The following is an 18558-nucleotide window of genomic DNA, read 5'->3' as shown; positions in this document are numbered from 1 at the left end:
GAAGACACTAGATGGTGAGGGCCACTCAGAACCTGTCATTTGAGAAGTGGGTAAAGGAACTGGATGTGTTTAGACTGAAGAAGAGAAGACTCAGCAGGGACTTGGCATGAGAGCACTACTGTATTTGAAGTGGGAGCCTCTAGGAGATGGGTTCAACCTGTTTCTGGAAGTAACCAGGGCATAGGCTTTAACTCTTAGCACAGGAAAAACATTCTAGCTCTACGAGCTCCAGAGGTGAACCACACAGAAGAATTGAGTTTCTTGTCCTTGGACAAACATATTCAAGTGTCAAGTAGGAAATTGAGCCAAATGACTTGCCAAGGATCTGTGAAAATCAGCCCCCCTGACTTAGCTCTATTTCTTCTGGGATTCCAGGGCTGTCTTTGTCACGTGATATTTGGGGCCCAAACTTACATAATTTTAGGAATTTTTCATTTCAACCCACCCTAAAAGTTGGCTGCTTAATCTGCTGGACTTGGGAAATGATTCCTGACCTTTCTCCAAGTTATACCTGGAATTTAGCAACTAGCAACTCTGCCAGTCTGGGACCACATGTATCCTATGAATTTGTGGATTGCTGACCAGATACCTCATAACCATTTCCCTTCATCTTCTCTTCTGTTGGTTTCCACCTCTATACCCTGGTTTGAGTTGTCTAGAGCTCTTGGCTCTAATCCTAAGGTAAGGTTCCTCTTCATCTCAGTAGACAGAGGCACTGCCTAAGTCCTATCTCCCCATTTCCCAGCTTAGTGCCAGCCCTTTTTCTCAGCGCTGGCTCTCAGCAGTTGCTCCTTTCCTGCTGATGTTTTTCTGTCCCCTCCAGGCCCTGCCCTGGCATGGCCCTTCTTAACAAAGGACTTTCATCATGTGGGGCCAGCCCCTACTTTAATAGTCTCAGAGCACCCCTTTTCTCTCCTACCCCAAGGCCATTGAGATTTGATTCCTGGATTGGCAGTGGTTTCTCAGTGAATTTCATGTTCTCTTTAAACCAGATGATAACAAGTAGACTCCTCTAGGTGGGGAGATGGGGGCAGTCCCCCTTTTCATGTGTGGCCCACCCGTGAGCCTCTTGCTCCTCCTTGAGATAGAGCCTCAGAGCATATAGCCCCTTACTCAGACGCACAATCAGATCTGTTGCACAATGCGTTCAGGACCTTTGCTGTTTCAGAGCAACACTTCCTACCTACCCAAGAACCCAACCCCAGGTGAGGGCCACTGTCTCTCAGACCCCTCCTCTGGCCTTCTCCGTGGTCACATTATGACCGAGCAGTGAGCACGGCTTCTTTCTCTGTACTTCCTCATACTGGCCTCCAAGAGGATTGACCACAGAAAGGTAGGCTTGACTCCCAGTCTCGCACCATCCTGACTCATTAATCCTTTAATTCCCATATTTGTATGTTCATTCAGTTCATTCCACGAGTCTCTTGGCCCTGCCCTGTGTTGGGTGCTGTTCTGTAGGTGGGTTCTTCGGTGAGTCATACAGACAGACCCCTGCCCTTGAGGCTCCTACACAGGGGAGACCACCATAAACAGACCAGGGTCATGTTAGAAGGAGGGAAGTGCTCTTAGCAAGTATGCCTGATACATGCCCTAACATTCTCGTGTTCCTCTTTGTCCTATATCTTGCCCCATGATACACTGAGATAATATCAATTCTCCTACCCCCACCATCTCTTCCTTCCCCATATGGGCACCTCATAGCATTTCTTTCCAGACTCTTGTACTAAAATAAACTCCAGGGTCTCTAATTTTGCCTGTTTAATCCCTAAGGGAGATTTAGAATAAATTGGGCAGGTCTTTTCTGAACATACAATACACACCCTATCCAGCAGTTTAAACACCTGTAAATCTTTGGGGTGGAGTTAGAAGCCTTTTTATAAGCATACTTTGAATCTTGATTAATGTGACGTTTTCACAAACATATTCCCTGATGTTAGGTCATTCATTTATTTATTAACTATTAAACTCTTGCTGTGTGCTGTACACTGCATAGGTGCTGGGGATTCAAAGATTAAAAATAGACATGAGCCTTGTGTTTACAGAATGTGCAGCCTGGCATGAGACATTAATCAGACGGTCTCTCAGACGTACAGTCACACCTGTGACCATGCTCACGTGTCGGTGTCCAGTCATTCCCTATGGGAGCGATGAGTGGGACTCCGAAGGTGGTAGGTACCTAGAGAGGGGCAAGCCATGGGGGCCTTTCAGGGAAAGGTGCCATCAGAGCAGGCAACAGCTCCCTGCAGAACCTCCTGCTGCTGGATGGAGCCCCACGAAGCACCCAGAGCCGTAGTGCTCTGCACGTCAGCTTGACCATGGGACATTTCTCAGAGCTTTTCCCATTTCTATGGCACTCGGACATACTTAGGAAGCACTAGTTCATTGTAACCTGGGTAACTCAAACATAAACAGCAGAGTACAAGTTAAGCAAGGTTGGTTCTGACAAAGGGCATTATTGGCACCAGCCCCTCCAGTAGGGGGCTCTAAAGGAATGTAATTCCCTAATGTACCAACTACCGACTGGCCATTCCTGCTGTCACACGATCCCCTCCCCACCCTGGTGAGACCGAGGCCCATCATTGCTAGCTTGCAGGGCCCATGTCTTTCTTCTTTGTAACCCAAGCACCTGGAACATTACCTGGAACATTGTAGGTATTTTCTGAACGAATGACCCTTGGCTTGTTTCCAGGGAAATCCGTGGGGCAAGACATCAGCTGTTTCATAGGAATGCAGAATTAGACTTGAGGTCTTACTGATAATTGTTCCTACATTTCTTCAGTGTTCTGCTTCCTTGGGAGTTCATGTTTCTAAAATGAGAGGGCTTTTAAAAACATTCTACCTCTGCAAAAGTTTGCATTAGATGTGAAACTGAGTGCAGCTGAATTTAGGAGGAAGGAAACGGAACCTCTAATACTTCTAATTAAAGAAATTTCCTCTTTCTCCACCAGGAGCCGTTTTCTATTTGACATTTTACTGCAGTTGTATACTTCTATTTCACTTCAGCTCTTCACTCTCTTTGAATATCTACTTCCGTTGCCTTATATGTTTGTTTTTAAATTTTTTCTTCTAAGAATAATTATAATCATTCTAATCATAATCATTACAATCACAATTTCAGACTGTTGATTTTATTTACTCTTATACAAAATCAGTATTTCCAATACAATTCATGCTCAACTTAAGTAATTTTAAAAAGTTTTTGTTAGGTTAAGTGGCATGGAATATTTTAGGATTCTCTTTTTTAAGAGAACCTGAATGCAGAACAACTTTTTAACAGTACTTTTTTTTCCCCGTAGGATTTGCTTACAAGACATAAGTTGCTCAGTGCGGAATTTTTGGAACAGCATTATGATAGAGTAAGTATATGAACTACTTTTTTAAAATAGCAAATTTTAAGTTTTGTTACCAGAAAGGACAGGTTTAAATCAGATTTTGTACCAGATTGTTTATTTTGCATGTGTAAAGTTTTAAGATGGTGCCATAATCATTTCTTCCCTAAAATGGGGTGTAGAGTGTGACTGGTCAGAAGCAGACTTGTATCTGTTTGATTGACATGCTGCCCTTTGGATCTTTTCTTGCTTTAGAAGAGGAAAGTAGAGCACTTTGGTGCTGAATGATAATACACAGTTGAGATAAAAGGAAAATATTATTTGACTTCCTATCTCTCCTTTCCATTCGGGCAGCTGACAAATAGAGAGAAAGGGAGGTGGCAACTGATAGGGTGAGACGAGCTCTAGCCTAGAGGCAGGACTCGGTTCTGCCCCTGCTCTGCTGCTGCCACCTTGTCACCACCAAGGCCATTACCTGTGGGGGACTCAGAAGTCCATCCTTATTTCTAAAATGAGGACACTGGACTGGCCCAGCAGTGAGGTCGCTTACAGCTGGAGCCGGTCGATGTCCGACTTCCTGGTGATAGGGCCCCCTGAGGTTTGTACGAGATTCTCTGCGCTGATAACCTGATTGCCCATGACCACCACAGCGACCTTCAGGCCATGGTGTCAGGTGTTCTCTTCCACCACGCGCCAGCTCTGCTCTCCACGGGACCCACGAGTGCTTCCTTATGCCATATGAGCTTGGCTTACACATCCAGGATCTCATGGGTGCTCTTAGGGAAGTTACAACAACAGTCCACTTAAAATTCCTATTTATCTCGCAGGGTTTGGCTTACGTTTCATTCTTCCACTAGTCATTTGAATTTCTGAAATCCTAGGTATTATTAATTGTCATTGTTCACTTTGTTCTTCAACTACATGAAAAGATTCTTATAGAATCTTACAAAAATCGTAAAAAATTAAAACCTGTGCTTTCTAATTCTTTTATGCTCCTTTTCCTGTGTTTCCCTCCCACTCCCAGTAACATAACATAGTAAGTCCCTCATAAATAGCGTCAACACTGCTGGTCATTTATTTTTATTTCTGCTTATGGTTTTTGGATTTGGGTTTGTTTCTTTTTGTGTGTTTGTTGGTTTAAAATGGCAGCATGGTCATTTCATCGGTGCCTCTTTACAGTAGTTAGAAGCGTGGGTTTCGGCACCAGACTGCCTGGAGTCTGGCTTCAGATCCCAGCCCCACTGTGTGCCCCTTGGGCTCTGCCCTTGTCCACCCTCTGTGCCCTCAGGTTCTCCAGCCGTGTGAGGGGCTCATGTAGTCCCTGCCTGCTGGGCTATTGTGAGGGTTAAATGAGCGTGTGTGTCAGGTGCAGGACAGAGCTACAGCACACTAGCCATGTTTAATACCCACCAGTCTGTAGCAGTTACCACCACAGGGCCCCGGGTTTATCATCCAGTATCTTAACTCAAAGCTTCCCAAAAGTACATACTGACCAGTTTCCAAGAAATTTACTACAGCCAGTGGCATCAGTTTAATTTTGCAGTAAAGATTTTCCTACATGTTATTAATGGATGACATTGGTTAACAGGAATTTAGAAAAAGTCAGGTGAGGCAGCGAAAGGAAATGTATGCGGTACAGTCAGATCTGAGAGAGAGAAGGGAAGTAGGGTGATGTAGGTAATTTAAATGAGGCCAGAGGTGAGGTAAATACACCAAAATACGTGGGCAAATATCCTGGACACCTTGGCTCTGAGCTTTCTAATAGCCAGAGCATAGAGGAGGGAAATCATTTAAAAGATCACAGTCTCCATAAAGCAAAACAGATGCTTGTTGCTCCAAAGAAACAGCCTTTTCCAGCACTGGGACCGGAAACAAATTTCTCTCATTGGCATTCCTAGAAGGGAAATCAAATGACAGTTCATGTAGCGGACACAACCCTCAAGGTGGCTCTGCAGTAAGTGAGGTGCTGGACTAAGGTGCGGTTCCCTGGGAGCAGATCTTTGAGGAGCCCAAACAGTGCCTGTCCCCATCCTAACCCAGGGCCAGGACCCAGCACATCTGGCGGGTGCATGAGAGCAACTTCTTGAAACTAAGAATTATGTAGCAGAAAAACCCTAACTTGGATTTTCTGTCAAGAATTTGAGGTGCGCACATTCCATGTTACTAACTAAAGGCACCTCCGGTTGTGATCATCGGTTTGAGGATCACTTGAGAAGGCAGGGTTAGCAGCCTCCTCTGAAGAGAGGTGTCCCACTTGCTTAATAGTGAGTAGATAGCTACCCATCTCTTCCTAGAGCTGAGCAGAAGAAATAATGCACGGGCAGCCCTAGCGTAGCTCTTAAACACGGCTGGGGACACGTTCTGCACAGGCCCAGAGAGTAAATACTTGAGGCTTTGTCGGCCATTTGGTGTCTCTCAGCTCTCCTGTCTGTTACACTGCAAAAGCAGCCCTAAAAATACATAAACGAATTGGTTTACAGTAAACCAGTGAGTATGGCTATGCCCCATTAAAACTTCATTTTATAAAAATGGGCAGTAGGCTGGATTTGCCCCGTGAGCCAAGTTTGCCAGCCCCTCCTCTAAAGCACAGATGAATGGCTGTTGACCCAGCGTAAAGCATAGGCACAAACAGTTTCGGTGTGGACAGATTACAAAGCAGCATCCTCTGCCGCCCCCCACACCAGTGCAGCCTCAGGATAGTTCTGACATCCAGCAGTCATGCTAGTGTACACAGTGGGAAATCTTAAAGCCTACTAGAGTCAAAACAAAAACAAATAAATATGTGTGTTTGTGTGTGTGCATGTGTGACTGTGTGCGTGTGTGTGTGCGTGCACACACACCTTAAAGCTAGCTGGCCTTCTCTCCTGACTTTCTGAGAGTGTAGCCTTGGCCTCTGGGTGCCCTCATTTCCATTTCCTGCTTCCCTGCTTTAATTCAGCTTCTCCTCCCCACTCTAGTGACACTGTTCTTGTTGGTGAGCACCGTTTTGTAAATCTAGTGGACACTCGTCAGTTCCTAAACCTATAGCATTTTGCATTCTCTAGGTCTCTACTCATGCTGTGTCCTTCCCTTTTATCCCCCCAAGAATACCTTTTCTCCCCCCGTTTCTAAATGAAGTCCCTCCCATTATTCAAGTTTGAGCCCAAGGCCTGTGTTCTCTAGGACCTCTGTCGATATAGCACAGTGCAGAGTTTCTTCTCTCTTCTATTCTTAATCGCTTTCTCTCCTTACTTGATGCATTGAAAGAACAGGTAACTTTTCTCTTTGTGTTTGTGTTTGACTTCTTCTCTGTAAAGAATATGAATTTTCTAATATAACACCAACAAATGATAGCTGACTCAAGAATTGGGGGAAGGGAGTTATGTTTCATGCGTAAGGAGCTTGGGTAACAGAAGAGGACCAGATTGAAGCTATATATGGGCCTGTCTAGATCTAGGAGGGGTCAGTCCCGAGAGCCCTTTTCACAGAGGTGATCAGCAGGTGTCACCCTGAGGCTCTCTGAGCTCATCAAAGGAAGGGCTTGGAACAATGGGAGGAGGCGAGCGGGCAGTGATTGGCCTCTGTGGTGTTCAGTTTCCACTCAAACTTTATGACATCATCTACCAGTCCTCAAGAAACAAATAACTCTCATATGTGTTTTTTTGTCTTAGTTCTTCAGTGAGTATGAGAAGTTACTTCATTCAGAAAATTATGTGACCAAAAGACAGTCACTCAAGGTATGACAAGTTATTTATTTATCATTCTTTCCTTCTCTTCACCCTATGTTTGAATTTTGGATTTGGAGAAAAGGAACAATGCTGGTAGGTGGGTCTTAGACCTTTAGGGGAAAATACATTTGTCCATGGTCAGAATTATTGTGGAAAGAAACGGGGTTCAGCAGTAGCCTACACGGGGCACCTGCCCACCTCCTCGTAAATTAGAAATACCAAATGCAGGGAGTCAAGATTCGAACCCAGGCGGCCAGGGCCAGCCCCTCCCCCACTCTGCTTCTGCCTCTGTCCACAAGGGCCACCGATCGGCCTGCCCACTGCAGGCCACACGACCTGCACTAGACATGGGCACTGACGGTGTGAGGAGGTGGCTGCTGGTTTCCAGAAAAGCAAAGTGTAGGCTAAGCAACGACAGTGCAGATACTGAGGGCTGATAAAGTGTAATGAGCCTCCATAGACTCAGCGAGCCCTGAAGGCACAGGTTTCTTCCTGGCTTAGCTGACGGTATTAGTGATGAGTCACTAAGAAGAAAAGGGAGTATCTCAGGGAACCTGGCTGGAGAGGAACAGGAAATCTTTCATTTCTGTCACCTTTCTGAATCAGATATGCTAACCTTGGTGTGTGCAGAAGTCAGTGTATGGGAAATTTTGGACATGGTCCTTGGCCCTGTGGAATTCAGATAAAATTTTAAAATAGTAAAATTAGCTTTCAGTTGAGCTAAGGTTTGTGGTTAGTTGACAGGAATTATCAATACCTTCTAAAAAAAATGTAGTGTTTTCAAAATATAGACTTCAAACTTGCATTCAAAAAAAAACAAAAAACCTTCTCTTCTGAACACTGTCTTTGATCGCTCCTTTTTAGCGAGATAACACAAATGCATATTTAAAGAGTAGACAGGCTCCGACAGGCTCAAATTTGGGTCCAAACGAGCCTGGATGTTTTCTTCAGGGAGCAGTGTTGGACTAACTGAAGGTTTAGGTGCTCGAGGAAGAGGCGGGTGGGTGAGTGGCGGGCAGTAGGCACCCGGTAGCTTTCAGATCATAGTTCAGTTCCTTTCATCAGCCCTTTAAGGGCCTAGTAATACTCTGTGCTTAATAATGACGATTATTAAATGAATTATTTTTTATTTTTTTAAATATATCTTTATTGATTTCAGAGAGAGGAAAGGAGAGGGAGAGAGAGAGATAGAAACATCAATGATGAGAGAGTCATTAATCGAGCCCACAACCTGGGCACGTGCCCTGACCAGGAATTGAACCCTGATCGCCTGGATCCTAGGTTGACACTGAACCGCTGAGCCACGCCCGGCCAGGCTAAATGAATTATTTTTTTAAATTTGGTTTTTCTTATGACAATGGAGAGTTACTCTTTAAATGTCTTTTCAGCTTCTTGGAGAACTATTGTTAGACCGACACAACTTCACAATTATGACGAAATACATCAGTAAACCCGAGAACCTCAAATTAATGATGAACCTTCTACGAGACAAAAGCCGTAACATCCAGTTTGAAGCTTTTCACGTTTTTAAGGTAGAGTATTAGAACCACAAGCAGTATTTTCTTCTGAAGTTGTCAATCTCATTTCATTGACAAATTTCTGAAATAGTATTAGCCTCACTTAAAATAGACCCCAAAACAGGGTAAACCATTTTGATTTGGGAACAAAATAAGTGTATTTACAGAAGAGTGCAGTTTGTCTTTGTCATAGAAAATTATTAATCACAAAGTAAGGGGTAACCCATGTCTTAATGCTTCCCGAGGAGGAGTTTATTCCCAAAATCCACTCTCACTTTTTGTGCCCAGAAATAATTTTTGCCCATTTCATCCTAAAATCAGCGTCTATATTTAATGCCAACTACTGAGTTTCAGAGCATGAATGAACATGCCAGTCCTTTTTGTGCTAAAACATGTAAGTCTTTTTAATTTTCATATTGTGAAATAAGATTTTTCAGAAGCACAAACCTCTGACCGAATCATCCCAACTTCACCACGGGCCCCAGGAGGGAAGTACCGGGTATGTCCCTCGCGCGCTCTGTGTGTCCTTTCCCCGTGGCTGATGCTGGTTTCTCTCCGGCAGGTGTTTGTTGCCAACCCCAACAAGACGCAGCCCATCCTAGACATCCTCCTCAAGAACCAGACCAAGCTCATAGAGTTCCTCAGCAAGTTTCAGAACGACAGGACCGAGGATGAGCAGTTTAATGATGAGAAGACCTATTTAGTCAAACAGATCAGGGACTTGAAGAGACCAGCTCAGCAAGAAGCCTAACCCCCCACAAACATCCAAAATATTAAATCCAAACCCAGCACCTGCTGTTAGCTCGTCAGCGTCAGGCACTCTCACCCATCCGTGAGGAACATTATGCTAGTCTGCTGTTAAGTGAACGGTTTTCATTTTACCTTGTTTTGTTTTTTAGTCCGACTTGGAGAGCGTAGCTGCTGCTTTCTTGCACACTAGAGCACACATGGACTTTCTTGATCTTTGTGTCATTTCAGAATTCAGAGACCCTGTTTGCTGTAGGAGTTGTGAGCACGGCTAGGTTCATGAGGGCAGGGGTAGGGGTGATAGTGTGGCAGAGGGCGTGTAGGGCCGACTAAAGCTGCGGGTTTGCGTGTGTCTTTGGTAAGGAGCCGGCTGGATTCTTGGTGGATTGTCTGCCTTCCCTGCAGGAAGACTGTGCAGCGCTGTGTTTGGAATCGGGAACTGTACCCACGGTGTGAGCTTTTGGGTGGATAAAGTTGACGTGCAAATAAATCGATGCTGAAACTTAGCAACTTCTTAAAAGTGTGACGCTTCGTAAGGTCAAAAGGAAAATGTATATATGCTTCCACGGCTTTTTAGAATTTTTTTGACATTTGATTTTCTTGAGACTTGTAAACCTGGATATTGTTGGAAGGTATTTGTTAATTTCCCTTTTGGAAGGTCTTTCAAACAGTAGAGCTAGCAACGACACCTCGCGTTTCATTTCAACAAGGCTCACAGGTTTCTTTTGTATATAATTCTTAGAATGCTCATTTCTTTTAAATGATTTAATTTGTACAGCAGAGGAATGTTATTGTATTAGTATGTAACTATTACCTAATATTGAGTTTTTGCAAAAAAAAAAAATGAATGCTCCTATGTAATTGAAATACTTCAGATCACATGAAAATGCTGATTTACCATTTAAGTATCGCAGCATTAAAAGAAGAGTAAGCCAGTCTGTTGTATTCAGTGTCTCGTGGGCGCCGTCAGTAGGGTGCAGTACAGACATGGGCCTCAGTCAGCCCCTCCTTGCGTAATCTGGCCTCATTCACGTAGCAGGAGTCCCAGGTTTGCCAGATCCATGAATGGTACCGATTACGCTAAATTATTACTGATTCTGTCGGGGGGAGCCCCGGTAGAGCCCCTTTCTTTAAAGTAATCCAGCACATAGTTGTGACACTGAATCATTAAGACCCTGGCTTCTCGGAGGAAAAGAAGAGTTCCTAGTCACAGGTGTCCTGCGGGGAGATTTATTTTTCCTAATGTCCTATTCCTTAATGCTGCAGATTATCAGTATTTGTAAAGTTACTGATTTTCACCCCGGTTTTGTTACGTGACCACGGCAGAGCAGCGTCTCCTAGGACATATCTCTGTAAAGTTATTAGAATGGTATCTGTTCATCTTACTGATGCAAAGATCCCAACTAACCACTTACAGCCCGAGTTTGCCAGTTCGATTCAGCATGGCTGTGGCCGGCTCAGAAGTTTACGCGATTATTCTCCACTGGCCTCTCTCACTAATTGAATTATCTGTCGGCCAGTAAAACGAGACTCCCAAGTGCTGCTTCAGCCTGTTGCAAGGCCTCCTAGGAACACCAGTCAGGAAAACAGCTCCAGAAAACATAGAAGTGTTTTATTACATTTAATTAAATGGCAGCCGACATTATCATTGTTTTTCCTGAGGCTGTCTTTACCAAAATCTGTGTAAAATCATTCATGTTTTTCACTGGGAGTAGGGAAAGCGATCCAAGCTTCTTGAATTGAAAACATCCAGATGTTCAGGAAGGCGGACCTTGCCACGACGAAGCGTCCCAGTCCTCGTGGCCTAGTGCTGGTGTCAGGGTGTCACGTGAGGACAGTAATCACACTGAGTGGAGGAAGGTTTCCTTGCCAAGCTGGTTCTTAGAACTGGAAACAACAGCAGCTCCTTCCATCCCGGTGACACCGTTGTAGTGCTAGAGGGTGGGGTGGGAGACAGTGAGAGGCCTGTCGGGGAACACCGTGTTACCATCACATTGAAATCTCGCAGAGTTAAGATTTGGGGGCTTTTGTTTGTTTTTAAACAAAAATGTGAAAAACATTCAAAGTTGAAAAGTTGCATTTGAAGTTTTGATCATTTAATATATTCATGTTACCAAAACTATTATACTAAAAGTATTTGTCTCTGTGTTATAAAGGTTTAATTTTGCATAAGTCAGTTATTCCATGTGATTTTTAACCCTTAAGAGAGGTGGAGATGGATGCACCTGTTAACGCTGTGAGCGCGTGCCCTTTCTCCTGAGGAAAAGGAATTTCTATCAGGCTATGGCTGGCCCTGTAATTTAAATTAAAATAAAATTTTGGAGAAACAGCATGGTTTGTGTTTACGGTGTATTAAGGATCGTGGCATCCGTCTCCCTGTGCACAGCCCTGTCAGGAGACGCAAGGACAGCTGTGTCACAGGCTGGAACCAGAAACCACACACGAGATCCTCACTTACCATGTAGAGCTCACAGCTCCCTCGCCCTGCCTTCCACACTGAAGTTTTTTAGGCCGTTTAATAGCTTTGCTTCAACACCATGGCTTTTGGGGAGTGGATCCTTTCTCTTCGCCTCTGTGACCCTTTATTCTGAGCCCTTTAAGGTAAGACTGAAGCACTGGGCAGGAGTGTTCATAAGCTGCTAGAGTGAAGTTATACGGAGGTGAGAACTACAGGAGCTCATGGCCCCTGGACGAAGCTGTGTCCTCAGGCCACCTGTGACATGGAGCCACAACCTGCCCTCAGTTTTTATCCCAACCCGTGTCGTGAGTGGGACCCCGTTCTGGGGTGATGGCAAGGGATGTGCTCTTGCCAAGAGCACTTCATCTGAACGACACATCTTGTTCCCATCTTCTAGGTGGTTCAGTCTACCTGTAGTTATAGTTGCCCGAAGATGGCAGGATCCCGAGGTCAGATCTGTGATTCTGCTCTTTCTCTGAGGTGCACAGATGGGACGTGGCCATACTGGGGACTGGATTCATGCTGTAGCCCAATTTCTGCTTCTACCAGTCACCAGGCAGGTGTCCCCTCCCTCTGCGAAAAAATGGAAACCGAGCCAGGTGGTTCCTGTCCTGCCTGGTCTGTGAGGGTCCACTGGACAGTGACAGCTCTCCGAGGCTGCAGTGCCCTCAGGCTGGTGAGGAACCCACCTGAGAACTGGCTGGAAGTGCCCCTCAGAGGACGGTGGCTGGAGCACGCTGCCCCTTCAGCTACTCCTGGATTCACAGGGGCTGTTCTCCAGGCTGGGTCTGTGTCCTTACCATGCCTTCTGGAGCCTGATGGCCCCTCTCTGGCCATCTGGTTTCCAGAAGGTGGGAAGGACAGGGTAAGACCCCTCCACACACTACGGTCTTAAAGTGATCTTGGCCGACCCCAAAACCAGCCCCTGGGAAAGACCTCCCTCCGGAGCAGTATGAGCACACCCCACCCCAGCTCCCACCGGCCAACCCGCAGTCCTCCACGGGGCATAGTTGATGGGGACTCAGACCCCCAGGTTGACGTGGCGATGGCTGTGCAAGCCGCGTCTCCGCAGCTGGCACGAGGCTCCCGTGTTGGTTTGCTCAGTGACCTTGCATCAGGCGTGTGTGCAGGTGTGTCCTCTGCAGTTCGTGAAATACTTTTATCCAGGTAGCACTTCAGAAAGACAGATGGGGGGGAATTTACATTTTTCAACATTCTCCACAAAATGAGCTTTAGCTCATCAGAACTCCCATTCTTGGTAATAGATTTTTATCACCTAAATACTTGGTGTTCCCTGGAAATAGCACGGGCCTGCTCCAGTTTTCAGTAGCTGGGTCTTCCCTGTGGTGGAGATTCCACCCTAGTGGCGGACAGTGCCACAGGCCACCCCAGGGGATGCTTCCAGAACAGGCTGCTCCCCAGCCGGCTCCCTGACCCCCCATGGCTGCCCGGCACTCTCCCCTCCACGCACCAAAGGCCTGTGCGTCTCCCCACCTGAGAGAGTCTCACCTGTGTGGAGAAGGCGCTGAGGCCCACTCAGCCACATAGCGCCTTCTTGTGCTCAGCTGAATCCCCGTGTGGTCCTGCGCTCCCCCAGCCATTGTCCCGCCTGGGGCCTCTTTCCACTGGACGAGCCCAACACATGAACACAACTAAGAGGACCTGGCAGTGCCCTGCCCCACCCCAGCAGCACCCACTTCTGCCTTGGAAAGCTACCTATTGCCCTCCAGGACATCAGAGTCCAGCTGATGTCCACAGAAGCAGCCTTCACCCCAGTTCCTGAACCCCAGCTGGGATGGGTGCACCCCAGCAGGTCAACTCTGAGGCTACTCACCACCTTAATGGTTTAATGACATCTTTTATCTGATTCTTCCCCTCCCCTGGCTCTTATCTCACTGTACCAGGGCTTTCTGGAATCAAGTCCCAAATAAATAGCGTTCAAACCCTTGTCCCAGACTCTGCTTCTGGGGAACCCCAACTAGACGTGCTCAGGTTCCCTCTAACCCAGAGGCATGAACAGCCACACAGAGGAGGCCATGGGGTGCAAAGCACCGTTGCCGCACTGCAGGAAGCACCAGTCCTGTCCCTCTCACATCTGTGGCCTCGATGTGCATGTGTGCCTCAAAGCCTGTCTGACAGCAGCTGCCGTGTGGCCCGGCACAGCAAGGCTGCTCGTGACCACAGCTTCTGCGGCCTGAGTCCACAGACCCAGCCTGCCACCCCCCAGTCCCTGAGGTCCGTCCAGCCAGCTGAAGCCTCCAGACCCTGATTGTTCAAAAGCAGCTGGACAGGCCACACCCGCACACGGATACTGCTCTTCATGGTCATCAAAACAAAAACGCCCAGTTCCCTCCCTCATGCTCCCTCCACCTCCTTCCAAGAAAGACTTTTTTCCAAAGTGTAATAAAACCCTGAAAAATGATTGCACAGTTGAGAATTGGGGCGTAGTTAGGAAAAGTCCAGGTAAGGATTGGGATGGGGGATCCGTGGAGAAGGGCCTGGGTTCCTGTGCAGCCTGAGATCAGAGACTCTGCTCCCAGCCCGGGGCCTCCAGCTCGTCCTGCACTCAACGCTTTAATTAAAAACGCCCACTGGGTGGCAGTAGAGCTGCTTGTTTCTAGCAGCCGGGGGCATTCGCGGAGAGTAAACCGAGGGTGACAAATACGAACCGACCTGAACCCCTGCGGGTGTTGCCTTGTTTTTTATGCCAGTTTGAGGTGGGCCGGTCAGGCAGATTGCAGAATCCCTATGGCCGGGATTCGTCCGGGGTTTTTCTCATGATTAGAATGAGACTGGATTTGGGCAACCGCACAGGCCAAGTGCCACTGTCATCGCATCACATCAAGGATGCACAGCACCACGTCCCTGCGGCTGTGGGCTGCAGACCCCTGGCTGAGGAGTGTGTTCCTGTGTGCAGCCCACACTCCAGGAGCGAGGGTGGGCTCCACCTCCTTGACAGCGAGTATATCAATTATTTGGGATTTTCTATATAGGAGGTTTGTCTCTTCTCTCCCATTAAAACATTTCCCCCTGCGAACATATTTTAATTTTCTAGATGCTTAAAAGGTAATAAAAGGTGAAAACAAAATAAGCGATCGAAAACATTGCTGGGGGGGGGATACCCAGCACATGTCACTGAACACAAGGCGAAAGGTTTTCAGGGTGCGAGGGGACCGCGGCACAGGCCCCGCACCTTCTCCAGAATTCACTGTCACTGCTCAGCGACCGCTGCGTGTGGATGTCCAATAGCCCAGAGCTCCTAGGTCAAACGGGAATCCACACAGGCCCACCCACCAGCCCCCCAAGCCCGGGGCTCTGGTTTCTTACATCAGTGATCATCCTCGAGCCCTTGCTTGCCGCTCCCCTCCTCCCATCCAATCGGCTGCAAATTGTGCTCACATCCCGTCATCAGAGAAATGCCAATGACGTCAACATTGTGACACCCCTGCACACCTGTTAGAATGGCTGGGATCTGTGGGGCAGTGAACACAACGCATGACCCTATAGTGCTGGGTATGTGTCACCACACATTTGTCCAAACCCATATAATACACACCAAGCAGGAACCCTAATATGTCCGATGAACTTTGGGGGATTACGGCGAATCGCCGTAGGTTTATCAGCTGTAAGAATGTACCACTCTGCGGGGGATGCTGACAGTGGAGGGGGCTATGCGTCTGTGGGGTAGGGGCACGAGGGAGATCTCTGTAACCTTCCTCTCAATTCTGCTGTGAATCTAAAACTGCTCTAAAAAAATTAATCTTTAAAAAACAAACAAACTGGAGACCATTAATAAAGAGCTGGAAACCACCAACCCTTTCCTTGGACTTAAAATAGAGGCTTTTAGCCCTAGCTGATTTTTCTCAGTGGTTAGAGCATCGGCCTGTGGACTGAGGGTCCCGGGTTCGATTCCGGCCAAAGACACATACCTCGGTTGCCGGCTCGATCCCCAGCCCCAGTCGGAGCTAGTGCGGGAGGCAACCAGTCGATGTGTCTCTCTCACATTGATGTCTCTCTCTGCCCCATCCCCCCTTCCACTCTCTCTGAAAAGCAATGGAAAAAATACCGTCGAGTGAGTATAAAAAAAAAATAGAGGCTTTGATAGAAGGACGTTTCGGAAAGAAATCTAAACATTCAGAACAGGTCGTGCTGATGGGTAACATTAAAGAAACACCCCGACTTTAGAAGGTGCATCAGTACACATCCACCATCCAGGACCTGCGGCTGGAACAGCCTTCGAAATACATCAGAAGGAGAAAAACACCGCAGACGGGGCTGAAAGGTGCCGGGCGTGACAGTGGCCTTCCGGACGCACGAGGCTGCTTCGCAAGAAGCCAAGGAGGGGAAGGGGGGTGACGAATGTGTCGAACAAGTGAAACGTTAGAAAGCTCCCAGGAAAGTCAGATGAGGCCTCTAGGTGGCCACTTGGTAAGGGGACTCTGGGTGGCCTTGGGGGAGCACAAACATGGGGTTGGGAACTTGGGACTGGGTGTAACAAATGCACCAGAGAACAGCGTTCCTGAGCGGTTAAGCAGAGCGCTTTTGAAGAAACTGGTTGATGTCGCTCAATTGAAGGGTAATTTTAACCCGGCCGGTGTGGCGCAGTGGGGCCAGCACGGTCCCGTGCACCGACGGGTCGCCAGCTCGATTCCCGGGTCGCGGACTCCAGCCACAGGAGGGGGCGTGCAGGAGGCGGCCGGTCCACGCTTCCCTCTCTTCCTCTCTCTAAAATCAGTAAACACGTTTTAAAAAAGTAAAGGGCTATATTAAAACACTCCCAAAGAAATCGAATATGCATTAAATTAGCGAAGAAGATGAAGGAATCAGCACACTCAGGGTCGAAGGCTTCAAGCCGAGAACGCTTCCCCGGGGCCAGGAAACCGTGAAGGGAGAGGCCGCACTGGCGAAACTGCACGTCCTCCCGGGAAAACAGCAAGAAGGATAGACGCGTGTTCGCCGGGTCCCCAGCCCGGAGACGGCGTGTCCTTTACCGCACAGGAGGGCCTTCCGGGGGCAGATGGCGCGACCGGCCGCGGGGCAGGAGCCAAGGTCCCGTCAGAACATCCGAAGGCATCGGGGCTCCAGCGGAACCAGCTTATTCTTCACGCGAGAAAGAGCTCAAGATAACGAGCGGAGAGCTCTGCTGGCTGAAAAAACCTTGATAATTTAAGAAAAGAAACTTCATACATCAGACAAAAATTACTGCGGGAGGACGCTAATAGTCTGGAGATTAGCTTTGCGTCCCGGGTGTTCCAAATGGCGTCTGCGGAGGCCAAGAGGCCCGCCGGGGAGGGTGGCCGGTCACAGTGGATTAGGGCCCCCAGTGCCTTCGTTTTAACTTAATTGCCTCTTTATAGACCCCCATCTCCACCTGCAGCCATGGTCTCGGGCCCCGGGGGTGAGGACTTCAACATACGAAAGGGGCTGGGGCACGCTTCCTCCCATAGCCCTAAGTGTGACTGAGCCCTAGACTTGCTCTGCTGCGTTGACGACAGTAATCACAGCGGGGGAAAGTCCTTAAGCCCGAAAGAGGGCTCCAGGTCTAAAGAGAACGCCTCCCGCACGCAAGCCACAGCCGCCAACGCCGTATTCCCTGAGCCAGGACCGTTTGCTGGGCCTGCGGCCCCCGCAGCCCCCTGTGGACAGACCAGAACTTCACCCCCGCTCCCGGGCGAAGCGTGCCCGCGCTGAGGAGCAGGGGCCTGGAAGCCAGGGCGGGCAGCCGGACACACGGTCCGCTTTTCTCTGCACTGGTTTCTACTTCTATACAAAACAGAGGCTGGATTTGACAAGAGGGGGTGATCCCTAGTACACCCATCTGCCTCACTCAGCTCCCCAATCAGTAACAGCTCTGCAGAGAAGCGCGGAGACGTCCGCCCAGACCCCCAGCCGGTGCTGCCCCCCCCCATTGTTCCTGCGCTGTTTTCTTCAAATCACTTAACGCTCTTGGAAAGCATCACAATGACTGACTTGATTGGTTTTTCTCTCCTTTCACTAGGACGTGAGGTGCGAGGAGCCCGCCGAGCTCTGTCTGCCTTGGTCCGCCTCCGAATGCCCGCGGTCTGGCGGGTAACGCGCCCGCCCTCAGCAGGCGCTGAGCGGATGAGCAAGGAGCCGCTACATTTTTAAGAGTCGATTTGGCTTTAGAGTGGCTTTTTCATACCCATCTTCCAAACTGTATTTTGCTGAATCTAAAATGTTGAAAATCTTTTGCTTCCTTCACGGGAGGTGGTGACTCCAACAGCTAGCAGGGAAGGAAAGGGGGGGTGTTAAGATGGGATTGAGTTGAGGATCAGCAGAACCGCGGCCCTGGAGCGCCGCCGAGGGGCGCCCTTGGATCGCCCGACGCAGCCCAGCCAGAGGCGGGAGGCCCGGAGCGTGGCCAGCACTGGGCTCTGACAGGCAGGAAGGGCCTCCGGCGGCCCACTGCCACCTCCAAGTTCTTCGTCCCCAAACGTGCCTCTCGCTCTCTCCAGGTGCCCAGCCACAGGTAGAAGGACTCAGCCTGCGACGGTGTCCTCCGGAAGACATATGGAATCCCTAGGAATCGATTTTATGACCCATGTAAAGAAAGGCACGAAACTTCTCTGGGGGCCATACAGCTGAGATTGAATGGAGAGATAAAGCATATTCCCGGACAGGAATGCCGACTTTCCCCCAAATTAATGCAAATCCAATAAAAATCCCTATAGGTTTTTGCAGACAGATGGAAAAAAATCATACTAAGATTTGTCTTGAGTAGGCAGTGCATTACAACTGTCAAGAACTTTAAAAGTAACGGCTAACAATTTCAGCGTTCT

At 48.2% G+C, this 18558-nt stretch overlaps 1 protein-coding gene across 1 annotated transcript in view; it reads left to right on the top strand.

Annotated features, from left to right (window-relative positions):
• The window catches only part of CAB39 (calcium binding protein 39), a 63944-nt gene extending 53709 nt beyond the window's left edge, over positions 1–10235 (top strand). Inside the window, exons 6-9 of the mRNA XM_087819522.1 lie at positions 3297–3356; positions 6980–7045; positions 8425–8568; positions 9116–10235. Coding sequence (XP_087675648.1) covers positions 3297–3356; positions 6980–7045; positions 8425–8568; positions 9116–9304 — 459 coding nt within the window. The 3' untranslated portion in view covers positions 9305–10235. The remainder of the gene's footprint in view (positions 1–3296; positions 3357–6979; positions 7046–8424; positions 8569–9115) is intronic.
• The last annotated feature ends 8323 nt before the right edge of the window (positions 10236–18558 follow it).

This window comes from Miniopterus natalensis, chromosome 8 (genome assembly GCF_054644295.1).
Source record: "Miniopterus natalensis isolate mMinNat1 chromosome 8, mMinNat1.hap1, whole genome shotgun sequence".
Taxonomy (NCBI): domain Eukaryota; kingdom Metazoa; phylum Chordata; class Mammalia; order Chiroptera; family Miniopteridae; genus Miniopterus; species Miniopterus natalensis.
The sequence above is the reverse complement of the archived record's forward strand: the minus strand, read 5'-3'. Positions and strand labels throughout refer to the sequence as shown.